Below are 21,841 nucleotides of genomic sequence, written 5' to 3'. Positions count from 1 at the left end.
TTATCTTGTGAATTTATGATTTGTGAATATGTGTAACATGGAATGAAGCCATGTGATTATGTAATTGCTTTGGTTTGAAATAAATATGTGAACGTTATTGTAAAGTAAAATTCAAAGTTGCATGGTAACATTAAAATGAGTAATTAATGATTGAGAATGATAATGATGAATGTGCTATGATTGAAAATGAGTAATATATGTGATAAATGTGAAGATAATGAGATTTGATGCTCACTTGGGTAGCGCATAGTTATGAGACCAATGTGTTGATTTGAAAATGAAATCTATGAATATTGATTGAGCATCGTACATGGCATGATCAGTGGGCGAAAGTTGTCCTAGGGAGAGGAATAGTTAAAATTCATATAGTATATTTGGCTGCCTTCCTATGCACAAGAGGATAGCTTTATCCCACAGTTTGTCGAGGGATTAGAACCTAGCTATCTCCACCAGTTTATTGAGGAGATTAGCTTAGGGTATATAACACTCTAAAGATTTGAGAGGAGGGAAAACCGTGATCCGAGAGTGAGCACTATAATCTTTAGCTAGATCACACCTCATAATTAGTGAGTTTGGGTAGTCCAGTTACATAGATAGAGCCCTGCTCAGTGTTATAGTCAATGGTTTCAGTCGGAGGAAATAAGAAGGATATAAGGATAGTTTAATCATGCTTATATGATTGTATGACATGTCACATAAATGAGTTATGGCAAGTCTTTTCAATGTATTAGGTCATGGTAATATGTCTGAGTGTTTTATGGCTATGCACTATGAGATTAAGTAGAAATGAATGGATTGATAAATGTTGTGTTGTGATACATATGCAATTATGTGTTAATATATGTTTTAAGAAAAATCTATTTTCACATCTATGTGTTTACTTCAATTGATATACAACTGCATAGGGTTGGTCTACTTTGATTATTGAGTGGCTAGATTCACCCTCCTCTCTAATATTTTACAAGCTCTAGCTTAAGTATAGAGAGGGAGAAAGCTTCGGAGGCTTAGAAATCTATATATTCCTAGTGTATGCCTCTTTATTTTGTGTAATAGATTTCATATTGCCAAGTAGGATGCATTGTTCATTTTACACTTGCACTATATAATGATTTATGATGTATGAGAGTATTTTAGACCTGGGATATGGTTTATGAAAAGTTGTAAATATTGATAGGGCTAAAATATTAGTGTAAATGTAGGAAAATTGTTTAAGTATGATATGATTGATTTTGAATGCAATACAATAAAATTACCTCTCGTTTCTATTTTTGGCATTAAGGGGTTGATGAGTGAAATTGTGTTATATTAGTGTTTTGTCTAATTGTGATGTGTAGTACAAGTAGTTCTAAGTCCAATGAATATGATTTGAGTGTTAGAAAAAGTTTTTGACATTTGTATGGGGTTTTGGACACCCTTTTTAGTTGTAAAAGTTGAGAAAAGTAATAAAGTTGTGTTTGGGTGTCCAACTTCTTAGTGTGACTTGTTTGGAAGTAAAACCCGTGCTATTAGCTAGTTGATAGAAAGAGCTTTCCATCGACACCTAGATTATGTTATTCAGATGTCAGACAAAGAAATGGAGCAAGCTGAAAGTTACTTGATTTTGCTGAGTAAATGATAGCAAAATCAACTGTCTAGAAAACGTGCAACATGTAACAGCATGTTGTACAAAAAGCACTAAGCCATGACACAGAGTACACAAGCCATGGCGCATTACTCTATTTTCCAACAAAGTGAGGTTTTCAACTTCTTTCACTCCTTTGAGGACTTTCATAACTTGTTTTTACTCTAATTAAAGAGTTAATAAATAGATTTGACTCATTTTTAAATTATGAAAACTTGGGACCTCTTTATTTAAAATTTCAAACTTGATAATCCTCTTTTAAGTTAATCTCTTAATATTTCATGGATTTGGAGTATTAACTGTGTTTAAAAGGAAGATTTTACAATATCATCCACTATGGCAAATGGCACAATGTGTTGTGGCGGATACATCAAGATTTTAAATTTTGGACTCACAAAATAGATAAAAAATAGAGATTGAGAGGGAGTTCAAGAGAGGGACAAAGAGGCACTACTAGGCCTTGATCTTGGCATTTATTAGGAGTAATTTGGGGCTTGAAATTGTTTGGGTAGGTCTCTCTACTCCTTCCGACTCCTCTCTAGTCTATTTTTCTTGATGTTTTAGGATTATTAGTGGAGGAGTCCAAAAATGGATGTTGATTTCACCTAGTCTTTGACTTCTTTTAAATTATTTAATGTTGATCTAAGTGTTTAATCAATGGGTTATGTTAATAGGAATGTTTAATGAAGTTCATAATGGGTTTACGATTAATCCCATTACTAAGTAATCAAAGTTTAAACTAATGGGTTTAAGATTAATCCCAATACCAAGTAATCAAAGTTTAATTAATGAGCTAGTTTAACAATGATAATAAAGCTCATGAGAGGTCAAATAAACTAACGGAAACTAGAAATAGGGTTGTTTATGATTAATGACGCCAATAGGAGTTTTAGGTCTTAATTATGATTAAGGGCTAATTAATGACAATTAGTCACTAATAACATCTAATGATAATTATTGTAGATTGACTTTTATTAGAGTTTTTGTGCTTGATTAGAGGATTTGGTGGCAACTCAAGTGTACTCTTGGTTTGGTAAATCAGAAGTTGAAGTAACCAGGAGTTAAATTCTAGTATGTTTGTTATTTGCATTTATGAGCTTGAATGTTTATGGCATGAACTAAGATAAGATGATATGAGCATGTTTGTTTGTATGGATGGTTGAATTTCATGTTTGGATACATGTATGTATGTAAGCGAATGAATAGCTAAATAGTATGATATTAAGTATGAGTATGTGAACATGGCTAGATAAATATGAGAGTTAATAATGAGTTAAGTCTATTAAGGTTATGAGTAATGACTATGATATTTCATTAGGCATGAGTATGAATTTTTTTCTATTTAATCAGCAAGTGTGATTACATGGCTATGTAAAGTTTGAATGTGAATAAAAGCATGTCATAAAATATGAGAGGATATTGCATGATCATAAATGGGTGGGAGTTCACCCAAGTGAGAGTAAGGCGATAACAACACACGTGATGTGGCACTACTAAGAGTTGCACACAGTGGTTGGCATATTGATAATTAAAAGTATTTAATATTGTCACTATTATATGGGAAATACCATAGGTTTGGCACAATGCGCAGTATCACTAGGTTCCTATGAGAGACAATGTGGGTTAGACAGCTATAACACCTTTGTGATTCAAAAGGGAGAATTTATGGTTTAAGAGTGAGCATGGAAACGTTTGGCCAGATAACCTCTCACAATAGGAGATTAGAGCTAATTTGGTTATACAGATTAGTCCTGTATGTTTAATAGTACTTGGATTTGGTCATAAGATATACGAAGAGTAATAAGGTTAGATATATGATTATGCATAATAAACATCATTGTCATATATGTTGAGCATCTATTGATTATTAAATGTGAATTTGTCCTGTGTATACTCTTACTTGCCACCTTAAATATGCTTGAATTTATGTATCTTGGTTACAAGATTTTATATCTCACTCCCAATTGTTCAATATTTTTTAAGAGAGACACCGAGTAAGGGCATTGGGGAAGCTAGAGACACTTAACTCATGATGTAATGCCTCTAGTATTGGTATGTGTAATTTGAATATTTTATTTCCAACCTAGGGGTTATATGGATTATTGAGCTACTTTATTATTGCATTATAGCCTAAATGTTAATTTAAGTGTTTTTTGTGTTTCTTGGTTCATATGGTGGTTTTAAAACCCTAGCATGATTTTTTTATAGAGTCAAGGAAATGATGCAAGTGTATGTTGATAGTGGTTTGAATGGTTTAAAATACTGAATCCAACTATGGCATGTTTGAAAGGTTTTAATATTGGATCCATCTTAATTTATGCTCTTGGGTGGTAATTTGTCAATGTGTGACAATTTGAATGCTTGTAATTTATTAAGCATGTCTATTTAAGATCATGGAATTTAATTGTATGTTCTTGTAGGGTTAGGGTTGGATAATTGGTTAATAATTTGTGAACAATAAATGAGTAGCTTTAACCCTAAGTTTCCAAATTTCCTATATGGTATTAGATTGTTATAAGAACAAAAGCATTAGCTAGTATGTTTAATTATCTATGTGTAGACAATTGGATCACTTCATTTAGAGGTTCGACCTAAAAGTTGTGCATATTAAAAGTTAGGTCGAGAAGTTATCATGATAGCTGTGTTGTCATGATAGGTTAGCCACGATGGATGGCAGCTGCAACATATGACACAAGAAGTGTCAGCCAAGGCAGATGGAGTTGTTGGTTATGGCGGATGAGTCCTATAACATCTTAAAGAATTTATTCTCTAATTAGTTGAGTAAATGAGATTAATTAAGCAAAGTAATGTGGTGTGTAGTTATAGAGAGTTAACAGATGTTTTAAGTTGTGGTTTCAGCCCTAGAATTGAGTCTGGAGTAAGGTCAAGCCACCCGAGCATGAAAAAAGGAGAAAAATGAAGAGAAAAGGCTTTGTGCCACATGTTATGGCACATGCACGAGGTGCTAGAGTGCACGAGCCAGAAAAAACATGAAGACCCCTTTCTATGCCATATGTGGTGGTGTATGGTACATGCGTTATAGCGCAATGTGATAAATATGCAAGAATAAGATGTGAAAACTGACAAAAAACAAAAGAAAAACAAAGGAGAAGCGAAGGACAATCGAAAGAGCTCTGCTAGGGCTTAAAGAATTAAAGCATTGAGAGTGTTTGTTGTGAGGGGCAAACCTTTGACCTTCAAAGGTTTGAGGTAACTGGGGGAGACCTAATTTTTATAGTTGAATATTAATTGTTTATTTATGTAACATGGTTGATGGTTTAAACTAACGATGCAATTTGGCCATGTGTTGAACTTGTGAAATGGCTTCGAAAAGGGAAATCTCTTACATGGTATTTATTGTGATTGATGTTTTGGTTGGTGGCATGTTGAAGTGAAAGTGATATTTTGAAAATACTTTACATGTGATATATTGGTTGTGGTCTACTAAGAGTGAGAGATTGATATGAATTTGTATTGGTTGTGAATTAAGTCACATTTGCATTTATACGTGACATGTGTATAGCATGATTATGGGTGGGAGTTCACCTAAAGAGAGGCGTAATTAGTAAATCCACATGGCATTGGTAGTGACTATTAAAATCAGGAACTCGCCTTGGCACCAACTATTGGAATCAGGTGGTAGCAGTCTCCGATGGTTAATTTGAGACTATCTCACTTATTCTATGAAGGACTCAAACCTAATCAGTCTCCACTAATTTATGAGGAGGTTAGGTAGGGTTATGACACCCCATGATTATTAGTATTGAGAGAAACCAAATTACATAAATGAGTGAGTTAACCCTGGCCCAATAAATCCTCAAAAGTGAAAGGCTAAGTTAGTTTGTGAAATACGTACCTATGTGATAGCTATCAGTTTCATATCTGAAGTAACAAGAGGTTATAAGGTTAGCATTTAATCATACATTTAAACTTGACCATATGGTTGGTATTATTGTGGTTCAATATGTGTTAGGGATGCAGGGTTAGTATTATTGTGACCCTAATATGTGCATTATCATTTAATGAGATTATTCGTGCTTAAGGCTCGGCCACATTATTGTTAGTATTGTGAGCCATGACTATGCTTACCATATGCGCTATAGATTTATTATGTTTGCCTATTTGCATTTGTTTATAATTGATATGCAACTATATAAATTAGGTGAAACTTGGTTACTGAGTGGTTGTACTCACCCCTCAATTCTCAATATTTTCAAGGCCTAGCTCATTGAATCTGAGTCGGGCAAAACACATTGAGGCATAGGATTTGTAGAATAATCTGTTTATATACCTCTCCTTGTTGTTTTATATGTATAAATGTTAATGCAATTGTCAACTAAGTTTCATATAATATTTTGTATTACTTGTATTATTATAGCATACAACTTGTGTATTTTATGCCCTGAGTTAATGAGTTTCAGTTGTAAACCCATGAATAGGGCTAAAAAACTTATGCAAATAGGAACATGTGTATTTTGAATGATTTGATATGAAAATGATAGTTTTGTGCAAAGTTTCCATCCCCCTTATGTTTTATGAATTTGGGGTTGAGTGGTAATTTTGAGATTTATATTTTTTTAATTGTGTATGGTGTGTTACACAAGTCTGCTAGAGTTTATTAAGTATGGTCAAAGGTTCTATAGGCTTTTAGTACTTGTGGTTGAGTTGGGGCACTATTATTGTGAGATTTTTGTGAAAAAGTGGTAAATTAGGTTTTGATATCCAACTTTTTATAGAAAATGAATTTAACTATGAAACTTGTGCCATTAGTTAGAGCTGGAGAAAACTTCGTGTAAACACCAAAACCACCTCAATCAGACATCAGACAGAGATTTAGGATGCGTTTAAAGTTCACTCCCTGTGTTATCAAATTGACAGCTGATATATGTCAAATGCGTGCAATGTGCTACAACGATGGCATCTCACACTACCGCTCATAGCACAGAGACGAGTGAGCCACCGTGCATGTCACATTTTCTGTAGTTTTGAGTTTCAAAACTCAATGTTTTGTGTCCTATGTGATTTTCAAGTTTTTGCATTATTTTAAAACTCTGATTTGAGTATAATAAGTGTTTGTTAGAGATTATTAATGTTAAAATTTGGGAATTCCAATGTATTAATATGAGAATTGTTCTCATTTAGGTAATTTTTTTTCAAACATGGTAATCCATTAAGGGTTTAGTCCCTTGATTACTTTGAGATTGGAGTTAATTGTGGTTTAGTAAGGGAAAACTTACAACTTGGTATCAATTTCTTCGATTATAAGAACTGGACTATGGATTTGTGAGTCAGGAGTTTGCTTGTGAATTGTGCATTTGCATATATAGAAATTGGCACTTAATATTATACACATGTTCTTTTCCCTTATTGAGCTAGTGCTAATTCTTTTTCTTTTATGGGATAACTTCCATCCTTAGGAAGGAAGAATGGTGCTTAGGAAGGAAGAATGGTGCAAATAAGAAATACAGCCGGTAACATCTCAACAAATGTATCAAGACAAGAGCAGCAAGTCTTGGTATGAGAGGAGAATGTCTTAAGCGAGCATGTTAAGTTGGGTCAAGGCTTAAGATAAGCTAGAAAGCAACTGAGACCTACTGCAAGTAATGAGAACATATTGTTCGAACTGAGAAGTATAATGAAGAGGATTGAGCAGAGAATTGATGTACATGATGAAATCCTTAAGAAAAGACTTAAAGAGTCTAGCAAGACTGTGGAGAGGGTTGAAGGCAGTCATGGTGAGTTGAGATTAGATAGGGAGGCACTTGGCCATCTTAAAGATGATTATCATAAAGAGAGTGGACCAAGGAGGCCTAAACTAGTGAGGCCTAGAGGATATATGTTAAATTGACAACTGATATCCATCAAATTCATGTAATGTACTGTGGCGTATGGCACAGAGGTGAGTGAGCCACAGTGCACATGTCTTTAGCCTCAACACATGTCACGTTTTCTGCAAAAAACATAGTTTTAAGTTTTGAAACTCAAAGTTTTGGGTCCTATGTGATTTTCAAGCTTCTACATTGTTTTAAAACTCTGATTTGAGCATAACAAGTGTTTATTAAATATTATTAATGTTGAATTTTTGGATCCCAATGTATTGATTTGAGAATTGTTCTTATTTAGGTATTTTTTTTAAAACTTGGTAATCCATTAAGGGTTTAGTCCCTTAATTACCTCAAGATTGGAGTTAATTGTGATTTTGTAAGGGAAACCTTTCATGGTAAGGCTTTCATCAGAGCTTGATGGTTTGCCTAGAGTTATTTATACTTATTATCCTACTTGTTTAATGAAGGACTTAAACCTAACTAATTTTTTACTTATTTAATAAGGAAGCTAGTCTAAGGAGAATGACACCCCATAGTTTAAGAAATAAGAGAAATTATGACTCACAAGTGAGACAGGAAACCTTAGTCGGGTAACCTATCACACATGTCTGGCTAGGGTAGTCTTAGTGTATAGATGATCCCAATGTGTTATAGTCTACAGTTTCATGTTAAAGGCATAAAGAGGATATAAAGGAGGTGTAATCATGCATATAATGATTAAAAGGGCATATAGTTGTTTGTTTTGTGACCCTTACGACGAATCTTTATGAAAACACTTATTGTAATCTTCTTAAATGTGAAAAGTGCTAGTTTGTTGTTATAGAATAAAATTATGAATATAAAATTGAACTGCACTTGAATAGTGTTTTAGTGAATGGGTGTTTCATATGATTATGAGATTATATTACCACTTGCATTTAAATTGATTGATATGCTTTAATATAAGTTAAATGGATCTTAGTTACTAAGTGGTTGTACTCACCCCATTATCTTCAATATTACAAGAACTAGCTTAACAGGACAAGCCAGAGGGAAACAATCTGAGGCTTAGGACTTTTTTCCTATAACTGTAGGCCTCTTTATTTTGAATACTATATATGTACATTTATTGATGACATTACCAACTAAGAGTTTATATGTGTGCTTACTTGAATTATGTATTGGTTAGTAGTAAATTGTGTATTTTGAGTCCTAGGATGTATTTATATTGATTGCAACATCTACTACAAGACTAAAATATTAGTGCAAGTAGGAAGTTAGTGAAATTATAATTATTGTGGATTGTTAGGATGAATTATGAATTTAAGGCTCCCCCTTTTGTTTTTAAATTAAGAGATTGAACATTGAAAATATGTTGTACTTATTATTTGTGAGTTATGGTGTATTGTATAGGTTCATTTTGGTGTTTTAAGTGTGGTATAGAGTGTGAAATTAGCTTTTAGCACTTGAAATGTGAATTAGACACCTTTATTGTGTTATAAGATTAAAAAGAGTAGTTTTTGAAATAGATGTCCAAATTTTGATTGAAAAATGCTATGATTGTGAAATCAATGCCATTGTTAGAACTAAGAAAAAGCATTATGTAGACTCTTAAGATTATCTAAATTGGACGTCGAATGTCAAAAGTTTGCCCCGATTGCTGTCAAATGACAATAAAATTTACTTTCAAATACATGCAATGCACTACAGTGCAGGCACATAAGCTGCGATGCATGTGTGGCAAGTCGCGACGCATGCCTCTCTTCTATACTAATTTACTGTTTCCAATTTTTAAGTAAATGCCTTGATTCCTTTCGAGATACCATGCTTCCACATATTGATTAAACATTGATTTTCAACTTGTAAAGATATTTTGAAGAGTTCTAAATTTTAAACACTTGGGATCCTAATTTGTGATTTTACGAACTTGGTACTCGTAGTTTAGGGGATAATCCCTTAGTTACCTTAAAGTTTGGAGACTAGTAAGAGAAACCTTACAAGTCTTTTGTCTATAATGGATGGTGCAGTTTTGTGAAAAAATGACTCTTTTGATCCTGTTTTCATTTGTTTTCAATGCATAACCTTTTTCCATGCTTCTTAAACTATTCTTGCTCTGGTTTAAAGCGTTTTAATATCCTTTAATACTTCCCTTCAAATTTAAGTTATTTCTAGGATTCCATTTATACAAAAGTTTTATATTTAGTTTTTGAAGTTATAAATGGCCAAGGTTGATTCTATCTTCCTTTAATATATTTCTCGTTTAATTAATTGGCTATAAGTGATTGTGATTGGTTGTGATTAATGTTCAAGACATTACACTTTTCAATGACATTTTAACTGGAAGGGTCTTAAAAGATAGAGAAAATATATATGGATCACATGCATGAATACCCCAAAAGGCCAAAACCATTCTTTATTAACTATTCATTTTGGTCTCTATTATATAACATCTTCTGAGAACATTTTCTAGTCCTTAGTATAAGACAAACTATAGGGTATTAATTATGTTTTTTTTACATTATCGGTATTTAAAATCATTAATTATGAGAAAGAATATATGTAATGTAAATTTGAAAAATTTTTATTTAAATAGAGATAAAATTGAAATTAAAAATTTATTTCATTTTCAGACAATGTGTTCTAGTGAGGTAATTAAGAGTGCTTTACAATTAGAACCGAAGGGAATGCAGTTTACGTTTCTCAAGCAGCTTATAATAATACTTTTTAACATAAAACTATGGAATTAATTGATTGCGCTAGCTAAGCGCAAATTAATCAATAAAGATGAAGTTTTAAAGAGCGAAGGGACATTAGCAGCCTCTTGCGCAAGGAAGTTGTGGCCTAATGGGTGGCTGCTTGCAGCACCAACTTCTCGTTGTGTGGTTTTGGTGGATGATCAGGTGGGTAAAGGCGAGTGCTTCGTTCAAGACTTTGAAGTTGAGGAATGGATCAGAGCAGGACTGGAATTAGGTAAAGATTTTTGTTTGCTTGCTTTATTGCTTTTCTAGGTCGTACTGGAAGTGTTTATTTGCTTTCCTGGTTTTATTGTACTCTAGTTTTATTGCTTTTGAATATTAATGAGTGTACTTTTTTTTTAGCTATCAATAAAATGGCCTTTTTTCTGTTAAAAAAAAAAGAGTGAAGAGACTATATATATTGACCTATAGGTTCGAGAATCCCAGCCAACCAAATTTGCAGTGATAGAAAGAGCTTGTTTCCACTTGTTCACTTGGTATTGATTAAGCTTTAAGTCTCTCTCGTGTTTTGTAAATGCCTCCATGTAAATTCCCTTTTGATAATTGCGTATATGAGATGGGTCAATTTGATAGAAGACAGGAACAACAAGCTGTCCTTGGACCTCTCTACACCAAAGGATCTGGACGAGTTCGTTCAAACACCATTTGGAGGAGGCATAATTCTCAGAGAAGATCACCACAGCTATACTTGAATCCTGAATTGCTTGGATCAGTGCGTCCGAGATGTCATCGCCTTTTGGGAGCTTATAATCTATGTAGGTCCGAATTCCTCTCTGGCGTAAGGCAGCATAGAGATGGCTGGTGAAGGTTCTACGAGTGTCCTCGCCTCTGAAACTCAAAAACACATCATGTTTCTTGGGAGGAAGTGAGGACGAGGACGAAGAAGCAGTACCAAAAGCCATGATACTATGATCAGCTATTCAAAGCGAACAGTTAGGTTTTTGAGATTGAGACTCGCCAAAGGTGATTTATCTGGCATGATGTATAATTGTTTAGTTGAAGTGGGGACTCACATGAATAGTGGCAATAAAATTCATTTAAAAACTAATGTCTTTTGTCTAATATCAAATCAATCCAGCCGCCTGTGCAAAAGTCAGAAGTTCCTGAGAGGAACTTAATCATACTTTAAACCTCATGATCTTCCCTCCTCAGCTTTATTTATTTATTTTGCCTTCTCTTGCCACTCTCAACTGTCAAACGGGGAAGGCGGCATTCATCTCGTAGTATACATGATGTCCTTATCATAAACTTGTGCATTATTAAATTTTTGCAATGGTACCTTGGGGAGTGACATTTTGGTATTGAAAGAGAAGTTATATAATTCTATGTGTGAAAAAGTTTGAAATGTTAAGAATTTTACATTTATTATATATATATATATATATATATATAACTTTCAAGATTTGCAACTTGTTAAAATTTACAAGAGTCAGATTTTTGAAATGCATGAAATTTTATAAGTTATAATTTTGAAAGAATTATATTTGAGGATCTAGTAAGAAACTTATTCTTAGATAAGGATTAGTAACAAATCTCATTTAAAAAAATAAATTTATATTCTCATTTTAACAATAATGCATTTCATATTGGTCATTGTTTGTGAATAAATTTCTTTTCAAGTTTTTTAATGTGATTATACATATAATCAACAATCTATCTCACACGCGAAATGTGTTCATTAAAAAAAAATGATGAAGTTGTTAATGCATTATCATGATTTGTAGATCTTTCATTTTGGGATACTAAAGATGTGAGTTGACTATTTTGATTTAAGGGAAAATGGCAGAAAAATCTTTTAAGATATGCAAATAATAATAACATCCTATGAAACGTTATAATTAATTTCAAATCCTTAAAAACTTTTATGACATAAGCGATTTTTTAATGAAATAACTAGAATATCCTAGTTTAAAGTAAAAAAGTAAATATCAATCACTATTTTAGTTTAAGCAATAGTCCTTCAGTCTTATTTATAGGATAGAGAGAGAATATTAATTTTAATTTTATTTATAAACCACTTTATTATTTTCTATATTTATTTTTACCTTTCTACCCTTATTAAAAAATAATTTTTTTATCAGTAGTAAGGGATAGAGGTGAAAATTTATTAAATGTTAAGATAATGTTAATAAAGTTTAAGGTTTTTCTTGATTTTAGTAAAACATATTGAAAATGACTTATAAATAAGATTAAAGGAAGTACTTTTCTTTAGCAATGAGTAAAATGGAACTAGCAATCACAACTTTCTTTGTGCAAAATAAAAAAAATTACACATGAAAAGTTGTGATTGCTTGTTCTATTCTATTCATTATTAGAAGAAAAGTAATAATTGCTTAAACTAAAGTTTTCTCTAATATTTACTTTTTTATTTTAAACTGAAGGCATTTTAGTCATTTCAGCAAAAATTATTAATGTTAGAAAGATCCCTAAGAATTTGAAAAGAATTATGATATTTCATGACAATTTTATTATCATTTACATATTTCAATAGAATTTTTCTGTCATTTTTCGTTGATTTAATGCATATTGCAAAGTGTTCATTACTAATTACTTCTCCACCCTTATACAGTTTTTTTAAGCTCAGCAAAGACATTATTTTCCCCAGGTATTAGGAGTAAAGAGTAAATCTTTTTAATTAAATTGTTACTTATATAAAAACTAAAATTTGAATCCTTAACCACTTATTTAAGTGATAAGACTTTCTATCACCTACTTCAACTTTAATTTGTCCTTACATTTTAATCTTTTCAAAAGAAACTACAAACATTTTTTATTGCATAAGCTGTTGCCAACAAAATAGCTAAACAAGATGACATGCGTATGTGTATTATATTAGATGAAAAACGGAAATATATATTAAATGTAGTTCTAGCGATGGTATGATAGAATCATGCATTTGAAAAACAAAATAGCAATCATCCGTTAGTGTTTATTAATATACAAATTCATGACTAACTATTAATTATTGTCACAAATGATATCAATTAATTAATTTATTAAAACAATAAGTCAATAAGCAATATGTGGAACCCAACAGCTTATGACAACGCGGCTTGTGACAAAGTCAACTTTTTGTAGATTTGGCTTTTAAAATTGCCCCGAACATGATGCTGATGTTGGAAACTGTTGAAATTTTGAGGAGAGAAAGCTCCGAGTAATTGACATAGGTTTGGATAAGAAAAGAAGGACCAAAATACGTAAAACTGAACCGGTCATTAAACTGACCATGGCATTGGGTCACGGGTTAGTGGTTCAATTAGGGTTGAACCGGGGGTTAAATCGGTCATGATTAAAATAATATAATTTAAATAAAAAGATATTAATTATAAAAATATTCAACCAAATCCAACCACTCAAAAGTCTAACAATAATAAAATACAACACTTTAAATATCTATCATTACAATTACAACTCTTCAATCTCAAAAGTCTAGAGAAGAGACAGAGATTGAGCTGGAAAAGAGACAGAGAGTCAGAGACTAAGTTGGAGAAGACATTAATTATAAAAATATCTACCTCTAATTTTTCATTTTTTGACTTTAGTTTTACTTTTTTTGTTATTTTATTTATGAACTTAGCACTCTGAAAAATCAAAAATGAAAAAAAAATCTCCCAAAACAACATCGTTTTAAAGGTTTTGTCTGAAAAATAATAACCCGGTTAACCCAGTCAACCCACCAGGTTAACCGAGTTATACCGGGTTGAGCCCGGGTTGACCGAGTTATACCAGTTCATTCCCTCACTGATTTAGGAATAAACCCAGACCGAACAAGGGACCGGGTCACCGGTTTCCGGGTTGACCCGGTCGGTTCGGCCGAGTTTCAATACCATGAGAAGGACTTAATGAAAATAAATATTTATTCCAAATTAAGAAAGATAACATTCACCACAAGACTTTCACTTTTCCCTCACCAAAGTCAGCATCACCCTTATGACATTCTCTCACTTCTTTCTTCTCCTCTTTTTCACATCACCTCACTCTTTCTCTCTCATACCACACGCTTCATGTCATCACTCGCTTTACTTATTTACTTCTTTCTCATTTCACTCTCTATCTTGTCTTACATCTTCAACTACAGTTGTATTAGCGTATTTAAAATTTGGCTCACATACTCATGCTAATAGTTGTAGAGGTCGTAATTGATCTTCTAATTTTGAAATCTGGTTATATAGGACTTTTGTACTTTGCTAAAATATTGACTTATTGTCATGTCTTGTTGTGAAACTGACCATAATTCATTATCCAATCTGTGAAGCTTTGCATTATTCATCCTTGTGAAGCATGCCGTGAGTGTGTCCCAGGTTTCTTTATGTCTTTACGTTTTGTATATTTTGAAGATCATCTTCAACGATCATCAACAGGATGTACATTACCTTCTCAATTGGAGTAAGTAATTAGCCAATTCACGCAACCCAGGAAACCCTTATTGGAAGTAGTATGGCAAATACTAGGTTATGTCAAAGAAAGGCAATAAGTGGTATCAAAGTCAAATTGAAGCTAGCTATTAAGGAGTAGTTTGGTTACTTAGGAGTGGTCATTATTGATCAAGTATTTTGACACTAGGCATTGAAATCAATAATATCCCAAAGTTCTGCTAGTGCATCATTAAGAATTGTAAAACATTTGGTTAATGACCTGATTTACTTTAGAAGTGTTGGGCATTTCTGAGTCAATATGATAGAGATTACATTAACAACTATGGGCATTAAGAAATGAAATCATAATAATTATATTTATAAGACATGATCTACATGAACCTAATACTACCAAAACTGATGGAATGCCTTTTGTATAGTCAACAACCCTCTTTGAGAGGAATTCATATCCAATTTTTAAATGGTATGTATCAAAGGCTTTGAGGTTGAAAAGCTCTGCAGATTTGTGGAAGCTCAAAGGGTGGGCCTCATATATCTCATTGACTCTTCCAATTACAAGGAATTGCTTGTCCCTCGTTGTAATAATAACTTTACTTCCAGGTTTCAAATGATTACAATATGGAGCTAAATATTCTAATTGCCTCCAACTACTGACATCATCAAGCACTATAAAGACTTTTTTACAACTTAGGCTCCTCTTAATAAGGGCACTTCGTGCAACATTAGTTGGCCTATGATAGGACCTTTCTTCCTCTAGTAATTCAAAGAGAAGTTTATCTCATACACATGTCAATCCATGCCTTTCTACACCTCTTAAATTTTCCAAAAAGCATCAACCCTCAAATTTGGAGGGGAGTTTGGTGAATAAAGCTTTAGCCATGGTGGTTTTGCCTATGCCACCCATACCTCAAATTATGGTTCTTGAGGCTTTTTTCATTAACCTTCGATCTTTGCACAACTCTCATCAATTCCAACAAGATCTGTTAGTGGTGAACTTGGACAACTAAGGTTAACATTATGCAATATGTTGTTGACAATGCTTTGAGTGAGTTTTGATTCGTCCCTATAATAAGGAAAACAATAAAAAGAAAGTATTATTTTTTTAATGGTAAAGAGGAGATGCATTGAGCAAACAATTAGATAGAAAGAGGAAAGAAAAGGATGTGAATAATAGCCAAAAGGATTTGATCCTGGCAGGCTCTATATTGCTAATATATATAGTACAAGACAATTACAAAACAATCAATGAAATGTAAACACGCATAGGTGGTACAAAAGGAACAAATATATACAGAATCAATACACACAAGGCTATAGGATATTCTAGATACAAATAATGCCAATCAGATAATTACTACTAATCCTTATGTTCTAACACTCCCCCTTAAATGAGAGGATGTAATTGATAACCCAAGTTTGTTCCTGAGGGTAGTAAACTGTATGTGCGTAAGAGCCTTTGTCATACAAATTAGCAATTTGTTGAGAGGAAGGTATGTATCTGATATCAAGTGTGCCTAAGAGAACTTGATCATAGACGAAATGTATATTTATCTCTATATGCTTGCTCCAAGCATATTGAACTAGATTGGAAGCAAAGGCACTAGCACTAATGTTGTCACACCAAATTACTAGAGGACTTTGAGAAGGTAAACCAAGTTCAAATACCAATGAGAAAATCCACTTCAACTCAACAACTTCATCAACTAGTACTCTATACTCAAATTCAGTACTGGATCGTGAAACAACTCACTGCTTTCTTGAAGCCTATGAAACTAGAGAACCACCAAGATAAACATAAAACCTAGCCATGGACTTGCAATCATCTGTATCATTTGCCTAATTAACATCTATAAAAGCCATTAGTCAAAGAGTTGCAACAGGTTTCAAATGAATTCCATAATGATAAGTGCCTTTAACATATCTCAAAATTCTTTTAACAACCTGAAAATGCACTTCTGTTAGATTAGCCATAAACTGACTCAATTTATTGACAGAATAGGCTATATTAGGGCTAATGGTCGTGAGGTATTGAAGAGCACCTATAGCTTATCTAAACAGAGAGGGGGTTTTTATAAGTTTGCTATCTTTAACAAATAATGGTCTGCCAATGACCATTAGGGTTGGAATAGTTGTACAATCAAGCATGCCAAAACGTTTTGATAGATCTAAAGTGTATTTTGCTTATTTAAATAGACACTAGAACGATCTCAATATACTTCTAGACTAAGGAAATAATGCAAGGGTGTAATAACTCATATTATAATAATAAAGCTAGATCAAATAATAAGATAATTTCATTGTATTTTTATAAGTTATTGAAAAAAATAATATAATAACAACATGTGGTGTAGTGAAATTTTTGTTAGCTCTTATCATTAATGTTTTGCATTTGAGATTTTTATTTTTATTTTATTTTTCCTCTGTTGCTTGAAATTACCATTTTTGCCTCTTAAAAAAAATTAAAAAGAGATGAAAATGGCAGATATAAATCGACCTTTCTTTTCACCTCTGTTTGTGGAGAATTCTAAACCAAGTGAGAGTAAGAGAGAGAGATCGTCCTCCACTTGCTTCCTCCATCCATCATTCGTCGTCATTCAGATCGTCAGTCATGCGAGCGAGTGCTGTGGTTCAAGTATCTGATGCTTGGTCGATCACCCTGTCAGCCTCCGAATCCTTCTGTGCCATTGATTCAATTCCATCTTCTTCCTTCCCTGCAATTTGTCGCTGTCAATCACTGCCATGGTGGGGATTGTGTTAAACTCATAGCTTCTTCCATTCTGCTTGTTGCCATCAAAAACTGTGAGTGGTAGGAAACTTCTTCCTTGAACCCCCTCTGTTTGTGTGCTGTTGCGTGTTTGCTGCCATAGTTCGTGATTTTTTTCAATTCCTATTGATCTTTCCCATTTCTTTCATCGGTAATTCTAAGACCAGCCGAGAGAAAGAGAGAGAGAGAGCGAGAGCGAGCTTAGATCTTCCCATACTCGACTTTCGTTTATTTCTTCTGCCGTTTACTATTATCGCTGGTGATATGGATAAGCCAGAAAAGAAATTCTCACCTCCTCTGTTATTCCTTGCTGACACAGTTCTTCTATTCCCACGCATCACCATCCTCCTCCTCGTCATTTCTTTGTCTCCCGCCTAGTCTCTTTGCTATTGGTGTGTGTGAAGTATTGAGTTGCCTGAGGTTGTGGGTGATCGGGAAAAAGAAAAACTTCCTTCTTATTCCTTCTCTGTCGGTGGGTCGTTGTAGGCACTGCCAAGGGTGCTTGAGCTTCTTCTTTGTTTACTTCTGTCGACTCTTTTCCTCTTCCCCTTCTCTGTCGTTGCCAGCTTAGGTTTGATGCTTGAAACTTTTCTTCTTGTTAATTCCATGTGTGGGCATTTTAGTAGTTGTAGTATAAAAAGTGTCCCTCTTTGCTGGATTTATGCGTGTGGGTGAAATATGATGATTTTGAGTTTTGAGTTTTCCTCTTTAATTTCATGAACTATATGAAGTTATGTGTGGTAGAAATCTAAGCAATTGAATTTATTCAAGTAGTAGCATCCTAGAATTATTAGAAAGGAATTGTTGGGATGATATTTGCATAGAAGAGAAGAGAAAGCAAGAAAAAGATTCATGCTTGCAAAATGTTTCATAAAATGCCCGTTATGAGGGTTTTGCTTGATTATGTATTTCTTTTATTTTTTTTATTAAAAATAATGAGAAGTACGATTGTTTTGAGGTGCTGTTTGGTTGAATTTAACTTGAAAATTTGTAAGTAAAGATTTATTATGAAATTATTGTGGGACAAATGAAATTCGAGGAGTTGTATTGTTGGTGATTTATAAATCATAATGTTGCTTTTATGACTTATTTTGGGATGCCACAAGAGGTTCGATAAATGGGGGATTGTAGTATTTTCAAAACATTAGGATGATAAAAATTTAGGTGCGCACGCATGTATATACCTTGATTAAAATTTAGCTATTTGTGCTTAAGGAGAACTAGATGGATAAGTATAATATAAACAAAGTCTCGGATGAAAAAGTTTGTATGTATATATATATATATATATATATATAAAGTACTATAAGGATTGAAGGATTTAAAGTATAAATTGGATTGATTTAAGAATTTAATGATTATGGAGAAATCCTTATGTATAGATCTTGATTCAAGAGTTTCAAATTTATTATATTTATATTTTTCTTTTGTTAATATGAGAGGAAATTTTATTAGGTTTGTTGAGAGTTCATTAAGACCCTATTATATGTTAAATAGGAGATTTAGAGAAGGGACATCATTGTTGAAGTAGCAAAGAAGATTCGTTTAAAGTTATAAAGGGTGACTTTTAACATTTGAAAATATCTCAGGTAAGTGGATAGCGTCTCAACTGATTTTTTTTTTCAATCAAAATTTCTTTTATTAAAATATTAAGTTTTTCTGGAAATTATTTTAATAGCATTAAAGCGATTATTGGATATTTGTTAATTAACATTTCTTTATTTTGAGAAATCAGCTTTACCAAATTTGAAATGTTATTTAATCAATTAAGTCAAGTTTGAACTTTGATTATGAAATTTTTATTTTATCAAATATTGGATTGATACAGAGAATGCTTCATGCGAGTTCGACGTTGAAATTTTTTTTTATTCAATAAATGCAAGAATGAGCATTGGATATGAAATTTAATTCTAGAAAGTTTTAATGCTTAAAAGTATTTATGCGAGTTTGATTTTAAAAATGAGAATTGTATCTTGAAAGTGATGATTTTCTCATATATTTGAAAATGGTTTTAAAAGGGACTTGATATAGAACACTAGTTGCTAACAGCGGTTCGATTAGCCCTTAGCACGCCGTGGCACACCTAGCTAGCAGGGTGTTTATAAGAGGTGCTAGCCCCGTGCGATGGCCAACGCATGTGGAATGAAAGGATGGTTATTTGTGAGCATCGTACTCATGTTTGTTTTGTGGCTTCAAGCCGCATTTGATTAGTATCATCCTCGTAGACTGTGTGTCCACGTTTGTTTCCATGGCTTTGGCCACGTTTGATTCCTTACCCTCATGGATTGTGTGTCCACATTTATTTTTGTGGCATAAGCCGTATTTGGTTAGTTACCCTCGTGGATTGTGTATCCACGTTTGTTAATTATTCTGATAAGTTTCTATAATTATGAATCCAATTATTTGATAATTTTATATTCCATTGATTTTTTTCAGTAATTTACTTATAAATAATTATTTCATTTATTTGCTTTCTTGAAATCAAGTGATATTTTCATTTGCTACGATAGTTCAATGATTTGAGATTTTCTTTGAATTTTATAGAGACATTTTATTATGAAGCTTATTGAATTTTTATGAAACAAAAAATTAAATTACATATCTATTTCAAACTTTTTATTTTATTTATGTTCTATTATTTATTGTTGGAACGTTATTCACTGAAAAATATATTTTTGGCCTCAGGTAGTATAAGTTGAACTTGTATATCAAGGTGTTACTTGAGGCATTTTATTGCTAAAGTGGAGTGAAAGAATTATTTCAAACAAGTTTTGCTTGATGAAAATTTGAACCTTGTATAAATTTCATGGCATGGTCCATATAATGTAGGTAGGATTCTCGTCTTTCTTTAAAGATTGTATATATGTTAGTAAGGAGTGAGATCCTTTTATTTGATTATTATTGTTCTTTGTCATACATTTCAGGAAGTTTTATTTACATTAAAATTCTAATAAAAAATAAATAATATATATATATATATATATGCCTATAGTTTTGTATGGATGAAAGTATATTTGTTCAAGGCTTAAAGGATATGGGTTTTAAACATATATTTCGTGCCGGTCACATCTTAAATTTTGGGGCGTGACAAAGGGTCCAAGATTTTAAGAGAAAATAGACAATTGAGTTTTTGAACAAAACTCCTCAAGTAATTCGAATTATTTCCAGTCATTAAGATATCATCCACATATATAAGAATAAACACAGTTAGCCTATATGTTCAAAGTAAAAATAAGGAATTATCACTTTGGCAATTTCTAAAATCCCATTGCAATGAAGTTAACCTCAAGCGATCGAACCAAGCTCGAGGAGCTTGTTTTAAACCATAAAGAGCTTTAATCAACTTACAAATTTGATTTGGCCATTATGGGTCAATAAAGACTTTCGACTGACACATATACACATCCTCTTGAAGAAATCCATTGAGAAATGCATTATTGATGTCTGGTTGATGAATATCCCAGTTGAACGTTAAAGTTATGGTGAGTATAATATGAACAGTTGTAGCTTTGACCACTGGACCGAAAGTCTCATTATAGTCGACACCCAAAGATTGTTGAAACCTCTTTGCGACTAACTGAGCCTTGCACTATTGAAGAGAGCTATCAGAATTATACTTTTTCTTAAAGACCCACTTGCAATCAACAACCTTTTACAATCCCGTGAACAGAATGAGTTGCCATATGTGACTTTTCTCAAGTGCATCAAATTCTTCTATCATCGCATGGCACCATGACAGTGATTAAAGAGCTTCACAAGTGCTATTAGGTTCTATAACATTTGTGAGAGAAATTGCATCCTCTGAGTATAATAACCCTGCAAATGGATACTTAGGTCGAAAAATACCATTATTAGATCTTGTGGTCATAGGATGAATGTTGGTTTGGGTCGTGAGTTAAGTATTGGGCTATTGATCTAAAGCTTGAGTAATGGACCAATGAGGACTTAACAATTCATCCAAGGCCTCAGATGAACTTAGAGCTTCAACAAGTGACTATATTAAAGGAATGACTAGAGACATTGTTATCAATGAAGATGGTTGAGATGAAGGAGAATCTATAGAATTTGATGATGAGTTAGACACATTTAGTGTAGTAATAACCAAAGGAATGAAAGATGAATTTGGTAAATAAGCTCGACGATTTAAAAAGCCTATATTAAAGGGAAACAAAGAAGCATCAAAATTTACATAACGTGAGACATAAACCCTACTAGATGAACTCAAACATTTATAGCCTCTTTGTTGTGATACGTAGCCTAGAAAAACACATATCTGACTATGATATTGAAATTTATGCTCATTGTAAGGCTTTAGACATGAATAGCATGCACAACCAAATGGTTGAAGAGAGGTATAATCAACCTTTGTTTTGAGCAACTAAAACAGAGGAGTATCACCTTAAAGGATAGGTGTAGGTAAACAATTAATAAAAAAAACACTAATCTAAAAGGCATCTACCCAATATGTTAAGCGCATGTGAGCTTGAGCAAGAAGTGTTAAATCCATTTTTACAATGTGT

General features: G+C 32.8%; 1 protein-coding gene across 1 annotated transcript; it reads right to left on the bottom strand.

Moving 5' to 3' along the window:
* Positions 1-10,159: 10,159 nt before the first annotated feature.
* LOC129289689 (TMV resistance protein N-like) lies at positions 10,160-11,101 on the bottom strand. Its single transcript, XM_054926499.1, has one exon. It carries the CDS (start codon positions 11,081-11,083, stop codon positions 10,550-10,552), a length of 534 nt encoding a protein of 177 aa, XP_054782474.1. The 5' UTR covers positions 11,084-11,101; the 3' UTR covers positions 10,160-10,549.
* Between the last annotated feature and the right edge of the window lie 10,740 nt (positions 11,102-21,841).

Source organism: Prosopis cineraria, unplaced genomic scaffold (assembly GCF_029017545.1).
Source record: "Prosopis cineraria cultivar Desert tree isolate PC_DT_omini unplaced genomic scaffold, ASM2901754v1 PC12, whole genome shotgun sequence".
NCBI classification, from domain to species: Eukaryota; Viridiplantae; Streptophyta; class Magnoliopsida; order Fabales; family Fabaceae; genus Prosopis; species Prosopis cineraria.
This window is presented reverse-complemented; position numbering and strand designations above follow the sequence as displayed.

Excerpts from the sequence above, each read along its gene's own strand:
- LOC129289689 (XM_054926499.1), bottom strand. The coding sequence starts at position 11,083 with ATGGCTTTTGGTACTGCTTCTTCGTCCTCGTCCTCACTTCCTCCCAAG.